We start from the raw sequence: 21,043 nt of genomic DNA, 5'->3' as shown, positions 1-21,043 counted from the left end.
GCTCTTTTACTTAAGAGCTAAACTATACTTCTTCCACACGTGATGCCATTTTAGGTATGTGGTTTCCCATGAATCATCATTTTGGGCACTATTGGTAGGAAGTCCTTCTCTGACCACACTCTTCTAATAAACCCAGGTCCCTTAAAGATCTAGACTTTCAGGATTCAAGGCATAGAATCTGGCTCAGAATTAAAAGTCACAGAATTTAATTCATGCAACTTTCTTCACTGTGTCAGGCATGTTGATGGTGGTTTTAATAGAACTGGACTACGATGTACTGGGTAGGAATAATATCACACAAAACCCTTCCAACCAAGATGGCAGAACACTGATTAACCAGATCAGAAAAAACGTATTCCACTGTATAAACCTGTAGACCTATCAGCCTAAATATTACAAGTTTCAAACTGCCCATCTTGTGGAAGATAGTCCAAAACATTTATCAACTCTTTGAAGCCTAAAACCTTATGCATTATTTACTAATTTATTATTTATTAAATAAACAATTTGTTAATTAACTAAAGGTTGTTTATTTGTGTCTCTCAAATCTCAGGAAAAGGCAAAGCAAATGAATGGGAAAGAATGTTTGCAACAAAGATGCAAGTGTTGCTATCTCTAATATAAACGAAGCTCTTCTACATCAGTAAGATAAAAGATGAACACCTCAAGCAAAACCGAGGGAAGGCAACAAGGCTTGCACCAAAGAGGAAATACGACTGGTTAATGAATAAATGAAACAAGGTCCAACCCCATTAGGTATAAAAACAAGTGCTAATTTAAATAACAAGGTGCTGGTTTTCACTTATCCCCTAGCAAAGGTTAAAAATGACCCAGTACTGGGGCTTCCCTGGTGGCGCAGTGGTTGAGAGTCCGCCTGCCGATGCAGGGGACATGGGTTCGTGCCCTGGTCCGGGAGGATCCCATGTGCCACGGAGCGGCTAGGCCCGTGAGCCATGGCCGCTGAGCCTGCGCGTCCGGAGCCTGTGCTCCACAACGGGAGAGGCCACAACAGTGAGAGGCCCGCGTACTGCAAAAAAAAAAAAAAAAAAGACCCAGTACTAATGAAAGGGCAAGGAGAAGAGCTGCTCAGATACTACCTGTAGGAAACCAGTAGCCCTCACCTTTCTAAGGAAATATCCATAATGGCACAAACATTCCAAGTCTAGAAACTTTTACGAAAAATATATAAATGGATGTAAGGTTTTATATATAAGAATCTTCAATATAGCACTGTTTATAAGGGTAAAAATGACAACGATAATATGTAAAGGAAACCACAGTACAGCCATTAAAAGCACTGTAATGACAAAGGATATTGTTTATGATATGGCGCTAAGTAAAAAAAAAAAAAAAAAAAAAAAAAGCTATAGTACCCCAGGAAAAAGGTGATCTCTTAAAAACTGTGTGTGTGTGTGCATGTGTGTAAACATACATTTTTATTCTCACTTTCTAACATACTTATTCATACATACACACCTACACAATAAACTACAAACAAGGCAGAAAGTAAAAGGGTAACAGCTTTTCTCCTGCATCGTCAGATGACAGGTGACTTCTCACTCTCGGTTCTTCCCGGTGCTTTTAGAAACAAGACCGTATTACTTCAGTAACTGGACGAAGTGATGGAGTTTCATTACATCAGGTCTAATTAGAATCAGCCAAATGAGAAATCACTGGCAGGTGAACACTTGGCAATGGAAGGATGGATTTAAAGGAAGATTTAAAACTGTATATAGCAAGGAGGTCTCAGGCATTAGCAATCATAAGTCAGACTTCAACAAAATCTTAGAATTAAAACACAGCTACTGCCAGCCCCGTTCTCCATTCTTAACAACGGGTGTGGCTATCAATGAGAAGCTTGCTTGAAAAACACTTCTCTTTCTACACAGTGCTGGACACCCCGGCTGAGCTTCAGTCACCTCCAAACAACCCCTCCCATCACACGGCCTTGGATGCAGTACTTGCCAAGGAAGGCCTCCCTCTCTCTGGTCATCAGAGCTTTGTGCATGAGATCAGTCTTGCATCAGCTCTAGAAATCAGGGGACAGCAGCATAGAAGTAAAAGAAAAACCATGGGAACGAAAGAAGAAAAGCCAACCAGTTGCTCCACGCAGAATTATGTCCCTGGGGCGGCCAATTTCACCTCTGAGCAACGCAAGAGGCTGATGGTGGTGCTTCCACCAGGGACCAGATCTGCCAGTGCCTTCTGCACGAGACCATCAATAATCCATGGGACCACTAGGGGGCAATCTCGGCGTGAACAGTTTTCTATCCTTAAGACAGACGAGCAAGAAAGCCTCTGATTTCCAACCTTTAGTTATTTGAACGGAACTAGCTCCCAGGTAAGGTCTGTTTTAAATTGTTGATTATAAACATAAGCAAGGTCTTTCTTTTTAACATCTCTGGAAATGTAGACATAAACGGCTTTGTGCTAGAGATCTGAGAAAGCGTATGACACACAAAATTGATAAGTTCGAGAATAAGTATTTTTTCACTCCTCTCTGTACTTCCGTAGCCATCTCCAAGCTTTCCTCCTCCAAAAGACAAAATAAATAAGTAAACCCCTGGCAACAGAGCTTCTAGTGTCCCTCTGAGGTTCTATTTATATATTATGACTGTGGTTTATACAGACAGACCTACACACATTCTTTAGAGACAAAGATAATTCCACCTGCCCCCTGCCTCTCAGCATTTATCTGTAAGCCTCACGTGGCAATTAGTTACTTACTGCCTAGTGAGGGCCCTGCTACTGGCGTTTAATGCTCATAAGCTGCTTCAAATCCTTTGTGGAAGGAGGCAAGATATAAACAATAATTTTAAAAACAGGCAGGCTTACTCTACATTTTTTATGTGTTTGACTTTTCCTTTCTTATTTCCCAAGGCCCCTGCGAAGAAGTGACTTTGCCTTCATATTCACGTTGGAAACCAGCCACCCCGGGATGGGATGCTCAGAGGATGACACGTTCATTGAACACCCACCACGTGGCCGGCGCTGGTGGGGTTCTGGAGGACACAGATCCAATCGGTGGTCCCTGCCCTTGGAAGGCAAGGGAGCTGGCCCTCTGCAGTGCTGGTCCCCTAATTTCTCGAACATGTGTGAGCTAGTGTGACCGTCTCACTCCCCGGGCCTCAGTTTCCTCCTCTGTCATAACCAAGGGGTTGACCGAGACGATGACTAATGTCCCTTCTGGCTCTCCCCGCGCTATGGGCCCCAAGGGGCATCTGTCGATATCGATTAACTTACTGAGGAACGAGGCTTTGAGCCCTGGAGGGCAGAAGGGTCTCATCGGGAGAGTCGTGACAAAGTTTGATTTTCAATTGGGGTCTCAGGCTTTTCGGAGGAAAAAGAGCCTCTTCCCCCCACCATCTCAGCAACTGCAAGCAGTCACTGTCGGCTCTGATTGAATCATCGATTCTTGCCAGAAGATGCCTGAGTAAATACCAAACAGGCAACTTCCTGCCTTGAGCCCCGGCCGGCGGCTCTTCCCTGTGACGTCTCTGAAAACCCACTGCAAATGTTTCCACCTGGGGAAACCAGGGGCCAGGGCCTCCGGCCACCCATTCCTTGAAATCAATAGCTGCAAATGTTTTGAAAACAACAGATTCTCTTTAGAGCAGCGGCAGCAACAACAAAAAGCCATTTGTTTCTTCTACGAGGACTGATTCATTTGCTGTACACTTGGGGGTGCAGGGGTGTGGAGGTGAGGCTCTCAACCAAATGTTTCCTATCAGAGGCAAGTACTGTGACGATCAGGACACCACCAGATAGATGCGTCAGCAACGTGGTAAATGACTGAGCCTGAGGATTCCATACCATCCCTACTGCATTCTTTCTGTCCCCGCTGTCCACTTTCCTGTCCATTAATCCGTTGCCCGGAAATCAAGCACAACTCTTATAAATGGACTCAGCGGGGGCGTGAGGTTAAGTGCTTTTGCCTGCCATGTTCAGAGTCTGGTCTTGCCCAGGAACCAGCAACTCCATTCCTAGGTCTCGATCACAGAAGAAACGCCAGCACATATGCACAAGGAAAAATGTGCAGCGAAGCTCACAGCAGCATTGCTTGGAAAAGCAAAAACACAAAGCCAAAATGGCAAACAACCTCAATATCCAATAACAGGGGGATGGATAAAGTATGTGCTCTAGCCTGGGGAAGAGACCTGAACCCAAGGGCAATCAAAGGGACCCAGAAGTAGAAAATACAGACGGAAGGAACACATATCACATTCACAGCAGGGACTGCCCTCTGCACTGGGGAGGGGTCTAGCTTGGGAGTAGGGCTGGGGTTAGATTCAAGGAGGGTTTTCGATGTATATATAACATTCTGCAACTTTAATGTGAGAATAGGAAGGAAACTATACTCAGATATTCTCAATGTATAAACAGAGGATGAAAAAAACTCTGAAAGCAGGTGTGGCAAATGGGGCTACTTTTTAGGCAGCAGGAGTACAGGTGATTCAATTTCTCTCTATTTTTCACCCATCCCAAGCCCTCGTAAAAAAAAAAAAAAAGCAAAAACAAAAAAGCAAGCCTTTCTCCTCTGTGGGCTCCTGGATGCCCAGCATTTGAGAGAATGAAGTCCACGATGCAAAAAAGGAGAGCCAAAGCAGGAAGCGGGTACTATTCTCTCCTTCCTTCTTGTTCATGCCAGAAAAATGGTCCTGCTTTCCAACTGCCCCCCCTTCCCTGGCCCTGGGTATCCCTGGATCCCCCTTTGGCAGCCAGGGGCCCCCAGAGCTGGCTTTCACAGTTGCATGAATCTGGTTGGATCCCACGCTTGGTCTTTCTTGTGTCTTTGGACAGTCTCTGTGGGGCAAGTTTTCCATTCTCCTGTTCCAAGCGCTCCTAAAGGCAATGGCTTTGCTGCATGTCTCATCATGAAATCCCGGGCCTGGGGCAGATCAGGGATGGAGGAAGAAAACAGCAGTGTTTCTCACCACCCTCAAGTCCCGTCTACAGCTTCAGCACACAAAGCAGGGCATGTTGTACAAAAGCAGTTCTGCTGGCACACGGAAAACAAATCTGTGTAGTATTTGGACCAAGGCTTGGCGGCCTCATCTAAAACAGACATCTCATTGTGCTTGGTTTTAAAAGGAGCCCTTGCGAAGCAGGGGCCTTTTGGGCTGACAGTTAAATCACAACGGCCGGTATTTACACGAACGGCTTCCAACTGTCTGGGCGAATACATAATATTTCTATTTCACAGAAACCAGGGTTGGTTAACAACACAGAAGCTGGGGCTACCAGAAAGTAAACCTCTGATTAGTAAGAACGTGTTTCAAAACCAGACCTTACATACTTACAGGAGTGAACACAGTCCTTTCATAAACAAGTTTGTTGTTGTTTTTCTGAAATCAAGTGACAAATGCAATAGATCAGAATACGTCCATCTATACGCATCTCAAGACGGCTTTATGCTCATTAAATCAAGCCTGTTCCTGGGAGCGCTTTCAGCCATCTAGGCATTATTAGGGAAGCTGCGTGATTCTTCACTTCTTATGAAAAGCTAGGAAAGCAGAGCAGCAGCGAACCATTCCAAATGCAGACAGGAAACACCTGGAACTCTCTATGCCACTGGGCCCACACTTTACATTTCAAAACAGAGGATTCTGAATTGTTCATAAATATTTGTCTTGTTTCAATAAAACACTCTTCAACCAGTTTCATAAACCCTCGGTTCAGGAGGCTAAAACATACACGCTACTGGTCGTCCACATTCTTTGAACATTGCATATATTTCTGTGGACAATATCCTGGAAGCATAAAACCCAAAGGAAGGTGTTTAATAGCGTCACAAGGGAATTTCAGTTTTTTGAGGGGAGGACAACTCCCCATCAAGAAAGCCCAAATCAGGCTTGTTTTTGAACAAGATGAAAAAAATACTGAATTGAAATATAAATTACACCCAAATTTCCCTAACTTGCCTATTACGGTAAATAAGACCCAGACAAACCCTTCTAGAGACTTAGAAAAGCTTTAGTGTAATTGATTATTAAACCTCCAGCTACAGGGTAGAATCATACCAAAGGCCCTGTAGCCAAACACTCATACTTGCATGCTGAACCCTTTAAAATGTTTTAAAAAGCTCTTTTTAGACACTGAAATGAAAATTAACTCAGCTTTCTTCTTGAAAATTAGATTTTTGAAGGCTATTTTTCTTTATTTTTAGACTCGTCCAGATTTTTCACCCTGTATGTAGACATGTATTGATTTCATTTGTTGTAATATATGCTTTGATAATCAGAAAAATGAAAATGTCACACACACATTTAGACACACAAAGAGGGAAGGGGCAAGGAGGAAAGAAAAAAGATGGGTCTTATTCAGAGCAGTTTAGAGATGCTGTGTGTCCCCCCACCCCAGGAGAGACTGGAGTCCTGAGAGCATCTGTGAAAATTACAAGGGCTGGTTCCAGGGCAGGGACCCTGCCAGGAGCTGAGCTGACACGGGGAGGAGAGGGACACTGAGATGGGGCTCTGGGATGGTGCCAGCCGGAGCCTCGAACCCAGCCTGCCTGCCAGGGCACTCTGACTATTCCCACTAACCCAGCTCTCCAAAGTCAAAAAGAAAATGGAGAGGCCCAGGGTTATCAGGAGTTAAGTGGAAAAGTAGGTCATGAGAATATGAACTTCTGAGCATGGTCCAAAGACTGCAATGAGTGAGCTGCTATTCTTTCTTTCTTTTTTCCCCCTTTTCTTTCTCTTTCTTTTTAAGCAGTTGTGATTAAAAATTCTTCAACTGGCCATAAACGGCTTACTCTGGTCCAACTCAGAAATATCAGCACGCTGCCTCCTCCCCACCTCCACCAACCCCGAGTTAATGAAGGTTAGGCTTGGCGGTGATAAGAGATTTCATAGAAGCTCTTCGGAACCATAAAAGGCAGTAGTTAGAGGTAATGATAAACTAATTCTGAATACACGGGGCAGCAGACGCTCAGGCCCAGGTTAATGATTAACGTGCTGGACTCTGGCCAGTTAAGAAGTTGTTTAACCAGCGCCCCTGAGAAGCAAACCTGTTAACATTCGCATGTCCATAACGACGGCCACTGTTTTTCCCCCCCCCCATCTACACAGAACTGAACTGCAAGGAAGTTTTCACCTTTCCCTCATCAGACCACAACATTTAGCATCCAGGTCCTGAACTAAGACCCAAGAACGAGGCACCTGCAATCTTCTGGGATCCCTGAACGCTGATTGAAACAATGCACCAAAGAAGTGTGGGTCTCCCTCTAAAAGAAACTATTCTGACCCACCGTTGAATGGTAACTGCTAAGAGAGCTTAGGCTGTTGTTCTTCAAATGAACTAATTTTTAATTACTCTTGCAAACAGAGTAATTGCAAACACCCACAAAATTTAGTCATGTTGATGAGATTATACTTAAAATAAAGGATGGAAAAGACAAATCCCATTAATTTCTGTATCAAACCTTCCGTGACCTTCTTGTTGGGACCTTCACAGAGAGGCCAACCCATAATGAAGGGTCAGACGGCCTTTGTCAAACACAAGGGAACCGAACCGTTTAGGGACATTTAACCTAATTTTAGGAACAAGACATCTGAAGAGGGTGATTAGAAATTCAAATGAAAAATCACCTTTCATTGAGGATAAGCAGGACAAAGGATTCTTAGAAGCCTCTGTGCTGTCTTCTGGGGTAGGGAATGGTGCTTTGATCATGTTGAAAGGCAGATTTAAAAAAGACTGAAAAGCTGGGTCTCCAGGGTAGGAGGTCTGGGGTCTGTTTATCCTACTTAGTTCAAGTTGGAATTAATGCATTTACAGGTTTGGGATGACCCTAAACTACTCTTCCTCGGGGCAGGCCTGAGCCAAGTGGTAGATTTAGGCAAATGGACTATAATGAGAATCTGTGTATGTGTGTAACAATGAAAGAGTGGTGCCTTGAAGATTTTGGTTGAAAGAAGATATGACAAAAGCGGGGAGGCTGGAAGACTGGAGTGGCAGGGGAGAAGGTGGGGTGGTACCTAGGAGTTTACTAAGGTCTTTTTATCTGGGCAAATTCTCTGGTCTTGATTTGGGCTATGAGGGCCATGAATACACAAATACACTTGCATCCCTTCACTTCCAGTTAAGTCTCTGACCTGAGAAATTTCCACCAACAGGTATGGATCTTGCCTATTTTGCACTTCACATCAGGTGACTAGCCAACCATTCTGAGTTCTGATCCTCTGCTGGTTCTGCAACCCAATTAACGAACTGTCCGAATCCCAGGCGAATGACCTATCTGACCTAGTTTAGGCAGAACTGCACCAACTCGTGAGTTAAGGTTGTAGAGCTGTGGTTCAACAGTGATGACAGGTACCAACAATGGCCTGTCATGTGCTCCCACGTGCAGATTTTCACCTACATCATCCCATTTAATGCTTAGCAGCTCTGTAAGCCAGTTATCCTTCACAAATCCATTTTACTGATAAGGAAACAAGCTCTGCTAGATGACAAAGTGAGAAAGCAGTGGAAGCCGATTTACATCTGGTGTATCAGACTGTAAAGTGAAATCCCCTCACGTGTTTCCCAACATGAAAAATCAACCCCTCAAAAAAAGAGTTTACCCTTACATGCTCACTAGCAGTCTGGCACAGAAGGGCTCCAAAGATACAACAGTTTAGGTGTTCTTTTCTGACCAGATAATCTAGTGAGCCTCCCTTTCCACCAAAAATCAGCCCTGCGTACAGCCTAGAACCGAATGTGCTTTCCTCCCACCCCAGGAAAGTTCCTATAAGGAAATGACCTCACCCGCACATTCTGTTTCCAATGTAACTCCACCCAAGACTTTTAAAAAAGATGGATTTCCACAGAAAAGCAGAGCCCAGGACCTATCCAGATCATAGTCAACTTTGGAAAACAGCTCTCAGCCCGCAAATAGATAACGCTGTATCTTTCCCTCCCCAATGAAGAGCTCTGGACAATTGTATTGCGTAGATTAGATCAAGACTTAAAGCTAAATGTGGTCATAACTGCTAGAACCATTCTCAAATGCATTTCAATCAAATTTAAAATTTTTTCAATAAAGAGACTGCACTGGGGAACACTTCTTTCCCCACAAAGTATAAAATGTAAAAAGGAAAAACAAAAGCTTATCTACACCCCTAAAACAGCAGTCCCCAAACTTTAACCACTGGCAACAATTTTCCTGGGTATCCTTCCAGGTAAAAGCATATACGTACAAACAGCCGGACCTCCATATCCACTGGTTTCACAACTGCAGATTCTACCAGTCGTGGATTTCCTACCATGAAATGTCTATCTGTGGACACAAAGGGACGACTGGATTTACTGTACCAGGCCACCTACATAAGGGACTTGAGTATCTGTGGATTTTGGTGTCCAAGGGTGGCGGGGGGCGGGGGGGTTGTTCCTGGAACCAATCCCTCTGGGGATACCCAGGGATGACTGTAGCAGTATATAGGTATCATTTAAAGAAACGATTTACACAGGTACTTGCTGTTTCAATTGATAATGAAGCTCAAAAATCTGTCCAACTGAGTACTTTCAGATCTATTTCATTCTATTTTTAATAGTGATTGTCATTAACTTAACATTCAGCTTGTTTCTAATTTGGGAGGAACAGCTATTTTGTTGTGGTGTTGGTTTTCCATTGCATAATGTTACAAATAGCATCACTGCCTGTGTGTGTGTGTGTGTCTTGTGTATGTGCACGCAGGCACAAATCCTGGCATACTCTTTGTGACTTTATCCAGAGTGCAGATGCCTTATAATGGAATTTAAGAGCCAGTCAGAATGCGCATTTTAATAGATATTGACAAAAGGTGCACCGATTTATACTCCCACCAACAGTTTATGAGGGTGCTTATGTCAACACACTCATCAATGTTGCATATTACTGGACAGTTACATCTTTGTTTTGCATGTTACATCATCTCGTTTTGCATTTTCTTGATTATGAATGAAGTTGAGTACCTTTTCATACATGTTCTGAAGGTACTATTTATTGGCTCACTTTTCTATCGAATAGTTTGTCTTTTTCCTACAGACATGTAGGAGCACATTAGGAAAGCAGGAAATCAGCCCTTTGTCTGCTCTTGCCAGATTATTTTTTATTCTATTTCTGCCACCATATGTCAGTTCTAAGTTTTATACAAATTATCCATCTTCTTCTTTATGGCTTCTGGGTAGACTGGGTTAAAAAAACCAGATTTAGATTCAGACCTATAAATAGGTACCCATGAAAAATGTAAAACCAAGCCTGGCCAAAATTATCCTAGAATTCTGACATTTACAACAAACACTCCAGAAAGAGATCTACACTTGTTACAGTACAAAGAGTTCTGGACACCTGCCCAAACCTTCCGGAGCACAGCACTAAAAAATCCATTTATGGTCTTGATCTGCTGCTGGTTCTGTTCATTTGCCTATAGACTTTGAGGATTCTCTTAGGTCAAGGCAAACAATAGAAAGCTGAGTTCAAACTGCTGAGCGGAGCTATTGCCACGACCATGCTGGAGTTCAGGTGGATCTTCCATTAATCCTGGTTCCTCCAATCCCACCCCCATGGAAAAAATACAAAGGACTTATTTAATATTTGGTGAGAGTATTCATTGGCTATCACAAAGGAGGTGTGGAAGCACTCCAGATATCTGAGGGGAGGGGTGTGTGTGTAAGTGTGTGTGTCCTATCACAGGTGGTACACGTAGAGGGAGAGAAATCGTGGATGCAGAGGAAAGACCAGGGTTTAAGTTCTGTAACCTCTGTTTACTAGCTCTGTGACTTTGGGTAACTTAGGTTACCTCTCTGAGTCTCAATTTCCTTGTCTAGTAAATGAGGATACTTCAACTATCTTTCAGGATTATGAAAGTAATAATAAGACCAGATAGCCGGGTCTAATTGCTAAGTGCTCGGGCTATGGTAAGTACTAAATTAATGTTATTTGCTATTATTATGTAAAATAATTCACTTGTGACTAACTTTTGGGAAAGGTAAAATACAATTCCAAACAAATGACAGTTCCTTTAAAATGTATAATCCTGGTATACCAAAGATTTTTCCAAATAGGTCTTCTTCCTACATGAAAAGAACTCTCAACTTGACCATGGCATAGCATGCTATTCCTACAAGCACCTAAAATTTAGTTATAGAAAAATAGGTATTAGATAAACAAGCAGAAACCCCCAAACTTAATATCACAGCTAGGTTTAGGTCCAAAAGGATGCTGAGCGACTCTTTAAAAGGTTGGAGGCTGGACCACTGAGGCGTATACAAGAGGATACTTCCGAAACGACAGGGAGGAAACAGAATATTTGTAGAATCTGTAGCCATGGCAATCAAAATACTCAGTATGCCATATAATTGAATCCGTATCTGTAATTTACACAACTGCTTTGAAAACTGGCTTCATATTTCACCAGCAAGACGATGTAAAGTTTCTGCAATGCACTTTGCTAAAACTTTCTGTGGACCAAAATATCTGCCAGCATCAAAATGATAAGTGCGTTCAGACAAAAGCAGTTGACCTCACAGACATGACTAAAATAAGTTTCTTTGATGTGGGATACCATATAGATAGAGCAACTATAAGAGTGAGCTTTTCAGGTCAAAGCAACAGAAGATAAAAACAGCATAGTGGATTCTCAAAATATTAAAACTAGAATTGCCATATGATCTGGCCATTCCACTTCTGGCTATATACCCAAAAAAATTGAAAGCAGAGTCTTGAAAAGATGTTAGTAGATCCATGTTATAGGAGCATTACTCACAAGAGCCAAAAGGTGGGAGCAAACCAAGTGTCCACTGGTGGGTGAATGGATAAACAAAATGTGGTATATACGTACAATGGAATATTATTCAGCCTTAAAAAAGAAGAAAATTGTGACCTGTCCTACAACATGGGTGAAGCTTGAGGACATTATGCTAAGTGAAATAAGCCAGACAGAAAAGGACAAACACTGTATGATTCCACTTCTGTAAGCTGCCTAAAGTAGTCAAATCCACAGAGACAGAAAGTAGAATGGTGGTTGCCTGGGGCTGGGGAGCAGGGAGATTGAGAATTGTTGTTTAATGAGTAGAGTTTCCATCTGGGATGATGAAAACGTTCTGGAAATGGACACTGGTGATAGTTGTACAACAATGTGAAATGTACTTAATGCCACTGAATTGCACACTTAAAAATGGCTAAGATGGAACACGTTACGCTATGTATATTTTAAGACAATTAAAAAAAAAAGAGTGGGCTTCCCTGGTGGCGCAGTGGTTGAGAGTCCGCCTGCTGATGCAGGGGACGCGGGTTCGTGTCCCGGTCCGGGAAGATCCCACATGCCGCGGAGCGGCTGGGCCCGTGAGCCATGGCCGCTGAGCCTGCGCGTCCGGAGACTGTGCTCCGCAACGGGAGAGGCCACAGCAGTGAGAGGCCCGCGTACCGCAAAAAAAAAAAAAAAAAGAGTGAGGTATACCTCCGTAGTGAAGTTCCCAATAGGAAAAGGATGCCATACTTAAGACAAATCAGGCTGACTTGCAAAGTAGGTATCAGAGGACCACAAGAACCAAAGGAGAGCATGTCCTACACAACGTTCCTTGAGAGATGCAGGGTGCTTCCCTCCACAGCTGTAGCCAGCCTGACATAACCTCGCAGTGGGAGGGTGAGGAATGAGTCCCCAGCCCCATTTTCCTTCCTCACTCTGATATCCTGCAGACCTCCCCATGGCCAAACCTACCTAGGAGCCAGGGAGCACTGGAACTGCTGAGAGGGTTCCCTGAGCATAGAGCAGGGGGGGCAGAAAGAAGGGATGATAAGAAACAGCTGGAGCAGAGACAAGGGGCAGTCCAAGGGACTTTAGACTGATCTGTAATGTTTCCAAAATTCTCAAGAAGAATGTGGTCCGGTGCTGCTTGCACAGTTCAATATTAATATGAAAACAGGTAAACATCATCATTTAATTTGATTTTATAAAATGGAGATACCTCTAGCTCTTACAAAACTGAATTAGGTAGCCCCCGCCCAGGCATGTCCCAGGAGTCCTAAGTGAGCAGTGTTACAATAGAAGAAGTTTCACATTATGTCAAGCTATATCTGTATCAGTGGTTCCCCAAGTGTGGTCCCTGGACCAGCAGCATCACATGACCTAGGAACGTGAAAGAAATAGACTTTCAGGCCTGACCCCAGGCCTACGGAATCAGAAACTCTGGGGTTGGGTCTCAGGGAGAGAGTTGTATGGGATACGGTAGGGCTGGAGTTCAAGGACAGATGCTGCTGGAGCCTGTGAGCCAGAGCTGCCATGTACAGGAGTACAGGCTGTACACTGTACAACTGAAGGAGATGCTATTCACGCAGCTAGGATGAGAAGAATGGTGCCTCCCAGGGTTGTGCAGTGAAAAACCTGCATACTATACCTGGCAGTCCTTAAAACAGTGGGAAACTCACAGAAAGATTTTAACAGAGGGAAGACACGATCAGATTTGTCTGTGAAAAGGTACTGCTGGCACTGGGGTTATCTAGGAGAGGGGCAAGGAGGAACTACATCCAGCCACTCTGTCCCATGTATATCCTTGGGGTTGTTTATGAGCTGCATTAAGAGTGAACTAGGGCTTCCCTGGTGGCGCAGTGGTTGAGAGTCCGCCTGCCGATGCAGGGGACACGGGTTCGTGCCCCGGTCTGGGAAGATCCCACATGCCGCGGAGCGGTTGGGCCTGTGAGCCATGGCCGTTGGGCCTGCGCGTCCGGAGCCTGTGCTCCGCAACGGGAGAGGCCACAACAGTGAGAGGCCCGCATACAGCAAAAAAAAAAAAAAAAAGAGTGAACTAAAGTAAAGACATCTTAAATGGAACTCAAGTTGTCCTTGTAGCCAAACCTCAAAATCAGACTACAGGATACTTGGGTCTAGATAAGCAGAGGGACAGGGGAAAGACAAAGGAAGACTTCAGGTTAATTTAGCACAGAGAGAGACACAAACACAAAGAGAGAGAGCAGGGAGGGGTGAGGAGAGAGAGAGAGAGGGAGGAAGGGAGAGAGAGAGAAACCGAGGGTTGAGAGATAGGAGGAGAGAGTTGGGGGGTGGGGAGAGGTGGACAGAGGGAGAGGGAAAGAGAGGGAGAAGGAGGGAGGGAGGGAGGGGGAGAGAGGGTGAGGGAGAGGGAGAGAGGGGGGAGAGGGGGGGGAGAGAGAGAGAGAGAGAGAGAGAGAGGGGTGGGGTGGGATGGGGGTGGGGGGGGTGGGGAATGGAGGCTGAGAAGAGGCAAGTCGGTCTTGGTGAGGAAGACATGAGCTACTAGGCAGGCAGTCTGAAGAAGCCTGAAGCCAGAAGCCAGGGTGCAGGTCTAGCTGGGGATACTGATCTGAAAGCCATCAGCACCTGGATAGTAGTGAAATTACAAGCACAGAGAAAATGACTTGGAGGGAGTATGTAAACACTGGAAAATCTCTGCTGGGGACTGAGCCCTGGAGAACCTCTACCTTTAAGCAGAACAGGCTGGTGAAGATGTGTGTTGCACCTAGCTTGGAAGCTAGGGGACTGGAAAAAGCCAGCAGGGACACAACCAAAGAACCCTTGGTAGGGCTTCCCTGGTGGCACAGTGGTTGAGAGTCCGCATGCCGATGCAGGGGACACGGGTTCGTGCCCCGGTCCGGGAGGATCCCACGTGCCGTGGAGCGGCTGGGCCCGTGAGCCATGGCCACTGAGCCTGCGCGTCCGGAGCCTGTGCTCCGCAACGGGAGAGGCCACAACGGTGAGAGGCCCGCGTACAGCAAAAAAAAAAAAAAAGAACCGTTGGTAGGGAAGAGTCAAGAACTTAATTCTAGAGAGATGTGTCAGCAAGAAGACAAAGAAGGAGACAAGCACGGGGCAGCGTTGCCCATGGACTTTGTCCCTGGGGAGCATCCTTCTGTGGTCAGTGTGCCTGCAACCCCATCAAGCCCTCCTACCCCTGCTCAGCCTCAAGAAAGACTTCACGCTTCTGGACCTCAGGCACAGCCGCCCCCCATTCCCCATTATATTTCTCAATTCTGAGGAGCTAGAATCAGCTGAGGGAAGATTCGCCAAGCTTCAGAGCATCACAATGTGCATCTGGGAGAGGTGAGCTGGCAGATGGCACTGGATTAAAAAGTCGCTGCATTCACTCACCGCTCTGCGGTCTCTGAATGGTCTCTAGCACGGCAGTGTGGAATCAGGAACTCCATCGCGTGACCTAAAAACATGCGTGTCTCTCTGAAAAGACTTTGCACCTCCTACAAGACACTGAGGGGGAATGTAGGGCAGTTCTAGAGGGTCCAGGACTCTAGAAAGCCCACCATTCACCAGGAGCTTGCTGGAATCAATGATCACATGCAAATCTGCTTTAGGTCTGAAGTATTTTTCATGTTGCGTGGCCACTGTTCATGCAGAAGTTTCTACCACTTCCACCTTGCTACCTCACCCCTCTCTCAAACTAGACTGTAAACTCCTTGGAAACAAAGATCACCTTACTCATCTCTGTATCCTTACTGCCCAAGGCGTAGCTGCCATGCAGCAGTCGACCCTCAAAAACATTTGTTAAATAAATGTGACGGGAAGAATGATTTGTACAAGCGTTGGTCGCATGTATACCTCTTCATTTATCTCAAGTTCTAAGACTTAAGTGTGTAAAGTAGGGTTGACAAACTCAGCCTGTAAGCCAACTCTGGCCCATGTGCAGTTTTTATAAAGGTTTCAAGCTTTTAAATGATTGGAAAAAAATATTTTGTGTGTGATGTATGAAATTATATGAAATTGAAGTTTCTGTGTCCATCAATAAAATTTTATTGGAACCACAGCCATACCCATTTGGTAATGTCAACGGCTGCTTTGGGGCTATTTCAGTATTGCTGGGTAGTTGCTACAGAAATGGCCCAGTCCCAAAAGCCTACAATATTTATTCCCTGGCTCTTTATCGGAAAAATTTGCTGACCACTGATATCCAGCAACACTAAATGAGGAGATAAACATAATAAATTCATCAGAATATGAACTTTCTGACAAGTAGAGTTCCTTTCACTTTGAGACTTTCCAGTCACTGGCATGAAAACAAAAGACATTTGAACATGAGGCATGAACATCAAAACATCTTAGTAGTGCAGGGCAGCAGGCTCTGGACTCAGAAGGGCATGCGTTTAATCAGTATGCTATGGTAATGTTTAACAGGTTACTTACTTTCTAAACCTCAGTCTCCTCAGCAGTAAAACAGACACAAAGATAAGACCTCTACTCAGGTAGTTGTTTGAAGAATCAAATAACGCAGTGTATCTTTACCTGTTAACCTGGTATCTAACATTTGATAAAAAGAACTATAATACTTTTCCTTGTTGTCTTTGGAGGAATGCTTCACTTTGTGGAAAATGTGCTCTTTGATATGTGTCTCTGACATGAATTATTCATATCAGACTGCAGTTTTTGTGTTTAATGATCATAATATGAATTGCTACTCTAGGACCTAGCTGCTAACTATGAATTCACTCAAACCTCAACCACGGGTGTCTATATGAAAACTTAGATTCTTGTGATAGAGCAAGATGTTCTAGCCAATGAAATACGACAAGAAAAAAGCAATAAAAGGCAAGAGATATTTGAAAGAGAGAATTAATTCTCATTATTTAGACATGAAATGATAGACTTCAAACAAAAAAAAAACCTTAGAATAAACCTTAAAACTGTTTAAGTAGTTATGAATTACAAAAGCTATATGTATGTGTGCATATATATGGATACATATGCATGCATAAAGATATGCATATATACACACATATATACATACACATGCACAAATATAAAATATCAAACAGCAACTGAAACAAGTAGTGATTCTCTGCAGAAAAACAGTGTTTTACTGACATGTACAAAAGAATGTAATGAAAGAATATGAATTGTAACACTTCAAATCAGTGAAAAATAAGACCACAGCAACAGAACAGTTGGTTAAAGGTCCAAAGAGAAATCTGGTGGCATAACGACAGGGATGGAAGGGCTTAAAACAAACCTCAATCTCAGGATTACACAGCGGGACAACACAGCCCTCCCATTGCTCAGATGTTGGCCAGTGCTTTCTTGAAGCTGCTTTCATTTAGGAGTGAGCAAATGCAACTGGCAGAAAGGAAGTAGGAGGCTTTTCAAAAAGCATCAGGAAATGAACAAGTAAGGAACACATTCACTGAGATCCTGGCAAAGGATCCAACGTATTCTGTAAAAGGAGTTTGGAGCCTGTGAGTCAATTCATTGGACTTAAAACCCAAGACGGAATAGTTTCAGTATTGTGGACTATATCTTTCGGGCAGATACCAGAGGGCACGCTTACCCTTCACTGGAACCTTTCTGTTCACCAGACTTTTTTTATTTTTTTTTTTGCGGTACGCAGGCCTCTCACTGCTGTGGCCTCTCCCGTTCTGGAGCACAGGCTCCGGACGCGCAGGCTCAGCAACCATGGATCACGGGCCCAGCCGCTCCATGGCATGTGGGATCTTCCCGGACCGGGGCACGAATCCACGTCCCCTGCATCGGCAGGCAGACTCTCAACCACTGCGCCACCAGGGAAGCCCCACCAGACACTTTTATTCTGGGAGTCTGGGAAACATTTTTGGACTAGAAGGGCTGATTTTTAGTTTAATATAAAATACTGCAAAAAGAAGACAGGGCTAGCTAGATACCACCATCCCTTCTTATAGTCAAGGATGCAAATGTATCAAAATTTCTGGCGACTAGAAAACAGTGAAGCTGGGAGACCTAAAAAAAATGGAAATTTAAGTAAAAGTAGAAGTATGTACATATTTTTCCTTCTTATAATACAGAACTCCTTTCTCCTACAGATCTTCAAAATCCGTCTTTAAAAAAAGGCTTAAAAACTTCAGTGATGCATATTACTGCCAGTAGCCTAAAAGAAATCACATGGACATTTCAAGTTTTCTCTGATTAACAAATTAGCCCCTCTAAACACACCAAGTTCTGAAAAAGCCATGACCTCCGAAAGTAGGCTGTGACCTCCATGGGCCACTCATCACAGGCTGCCAGTGCTGGCTGCAGTGTGGTCAGGTGTGCCCTTGGGGATCAGAAAACCTCTTTATTAAAAATGAAAGAGAACTTGGTCTTCTCTTGTTGCTTTGATGTGAGATCAGCAATTTCTAATAAAAGGGATTTTTTTTTTTCCTGAACAGGGCTACAGAACCAAAATCTGAATTAAGAAGGGTATGTTTTCACTGGCAAGCTCTAGTTTAATTAATTTCGATTTATAAAGGAATAGCAAAGGTTAGTGACACTGTTACCCAGGCATGCAAATTCAAAGTGAACATAATCCTAGTTTACATTTTGGGAAAATAGCCAGCGTGTCTCGGGAGGTGAAATGTACCAGAGAGGGACAAAAGATATGTGATTTCAATAATGTTTTTTAAAGAAATGTTGCCTCCTGTGGCAGATTCGAAAGGTATGGGTAGGCACGAAACGTTTCTTCGTGAAACCTTTTTGGTGGTCTGCATGACGTTGCTCCGTTAAAAGCAGAGCAAATAAATAAGCATTCATTAATTTTATGCATAGCATATTCCAGCATTTACAATTGCGATGCTCCTTTGAGGGCTTCCTTGCGCCGAGTTATGACTCTGTTAAATCTTTTTTGTTTTAAGAAAAAGAATGTATATAAAGGCAGAGGAACATCATGTTTTATGAACACATGTCAGGTTCTAAGGAACCAAGCCCCATAAAAGACCACTAAGGAAATATTTGGAAGCAGAACTTCAAAACTTCTCCTTCCTTCTGTTTTCCCACATTTGGGAGTGGGGAGGCGTGGTGCAATGTGGTCAGTTATAGGCGTTCATGAAAAGGCTGAATCTCTTTCATGTTCATACAATTGAACGTATGTAATAAAACAGAGAAAACACTAAAGCCACAGAGGCAGCTGCAGAATCTTTACTCAACTGATTGTGAAGAGATTTTAAGCTCAGAGTAGTCTTTACCAATAACCTTGGTCACTCATTTTGAGCAGCTACTCTATGTGAGTCCCTCGTATCCAGATTTTTCCCACCTCCAGACTTCAGCGTGATGTCCCGCCCCCATTGAATCCCTCTGCTCCCCACTTGTCACTTGGCTAACTGCAATTTATTTCTAGAGTCCAGCTTAAACATCACCCCCTCTGAGAGGCCCTCCCAGATTCGCCCCTCTCACTTGCGTCATCCTGTTTATTCCCTTCATAGCGCTTAGTGCAGCGTGCTGTCATTATGTTTGCTTGTTTTCATCCTTTCTCTACTGGACTCTGAGCTTCCTGAGGGCAGAGACCCTCTAGGCCAGTAGAGCACAGACATCATAATGTCATTGTTAAAATGCAGGTTTTAGATGTGGACTGTTGGGTTCCAATCCCAACTCCACCATGCCCTAGCTGTGTGACCTCAGCAAGTTACTTAACCTCTCTGGGCAATGATTTCTTCCTCTTACAAGGAGGTAGGGTTAAGAGTACCTACTGCCTGTTTTCCATGGTTAAAATCCAATGTGATGATGCAAGTAAAGCACTTAAAATGACCCCTGGCACATAATAAGTACTTCAGAAATGAGCACTATTATTATTTGCCACTGTATACCTAGTGCCAAGTACAGCTCTCATGCTGAAAGGTGCAGCATAAATACCTACTAAATTGATACACTTTAATATAATTATATCAGAGTATTCTCACAACAATCCATGAAGTATTTCTACATCCACTCCACAAATAAGGGACTACAAAGATTAGCAATGCCTTTCTCCAAGTCTCACAGCACTCTGGAAACTTCTATCTCCTGAGCCCCAGCCCCACCAGCATAAACTGAGGACATTATCTCCACTGCGTTTCTCCTGAGAGGGTTTCACATCCACCTGTAGTGGGCAGGGGTGGTCAGAAACAAAGTACATACACAATAAACCTAGTAAGAACCAATCTATACTCATGAAACAATGTTTATTTGATTACAAAAATGGTGTGATGTGGATGCTCTCCTGTCCGGTCCTACAAACCCTTTGAGCCTCAGTTTTTACCTTCTGTGAAATGGGGATAATAAAGATGAAAGGAGATAATATATGGAGAAGCCCTTGCATAGGGTCTGGCATTAATCAGGTGCTCAAAGTGAGCAAAGTAGCACCTGCTACTCAATTCCTTCTCCTTCCCAGAGGATGTGAACCGGGAAATGATTTTTAAGGCTGTAAGTTACACTTTATCCTAGATCTCATTAATTCAATGTTGAGAAATCATCAGAAATAGCTATTGTGCTTCAAAGAACAGGGCGGCTAAAATGCTGAGGTCCTTGAATTTGCAACAGATACTATATGAGGTTGGGCTATTCTTCCTAAGAGTTTCTAAGCTCTCTTAACATACAATAAGAAGAATAAAAAAATCCCAAATCTGGGGCATAAAAAGAAATCATACATTCTGCGATATCCTTAGAATTCTTTGACTCATGAATAAAGTTGTTTCAGGGAAAGTGGCTGTCTTTCTTTGATCTATTTAAAGAATCTGCCCACTCCTAATATTAGAAGGATTTTTTTTTTTTTTTTTAACCAGAACTCTAGTTAATGGAGACTCAGCACTGGTACAAGAAAGACAAGGAGAATCCTAAATAATCATGGTTCATGTCATGTCCCAGACCACACAAAAAGACCACTTGACCTAAAAACCCAATGACGGAAATAAACCCCCGTTTACCTGGGTTGGGCAAAATACAAACAACAGACAACTCTTCTCTCACGATGAGCAGAGGGGTCAAGCTCCATTCGTGAGCCATCCTTGCAGGCAGCGTCCACAGGCTTATGTCTGCACACAACTGACCTGGACAAATCACTCATGCTGACTCAGAGCTTTGAAGGTCAAGGTCAAAGGGCAGTGGGCTCTGGGGTCAAGGGCCACCCACCACAGACTAAAGAGGCCGTGGGCAAGACCACTCATTACTGCTGTGGTTGGTTGCCTTGGATCCCTCCTGGCCTAGACTTGCCTAAGAAGCGGGTATTCTTTAGCAGCAGGTTTTAAAACCTGCTGGTTAATTCTTCAAACACCCAGTCCTGCTTTCTATCCAGTGTGTTGAGAAGGTGAAACTGAATGACCTCCCTTCTGAAGGTCAGGGAAGCTTGC

General features: G+C 43.8%; 1 protein-coding gene across 2 annotated transcripts in view; it reads right to left on the bottom strand.

Moving 5' to 3' along the window:
- PDZRN3 (PDZ domain containing ring finger 3) overlaps positions 1-21,043 on the bottom strand; it is a 252,658-nt gene that overhangs the window by 133,025 nt on the left and 98,590 nt on the right. The window contains exon 1 of one of the 2 annotated variants that reach the window (XM_081247667.1): positions 16,948-17,101. The exons of the other annotated variant lie outside the window; for it this stretch is intronic. Within the exon in view, the coding sequence (XP_081103793.1) occupies positions 16,948-17,031 (84 nt within the window). The 5' untranslated portion in view covers positions 17,032-17,101. Of the gene's footprint in view, positions 1-16,947; positions 17,102-21,043 lie in introns of those variants that run through there. 2 annotated transcript variants of the gene reach the window in all.

This window comes from Mesoplodon bidens (genome assembly GCF_964165515.1).
Source record: "Mesoplodon bidens genome assembly, chromosome: 10".
Lineage (NCBI taxonomy): Eukaryota > Metazoa > Chordata > Mammalia > Artiodactyla > Ziphiidae > Mesoplodon > Mesoplodon bidens.
The sequence above is the reverse complement of the archived record's forward strand: the minus strand, read 5'-3'. Positions and strand labels throughout refer to the sequence as shown.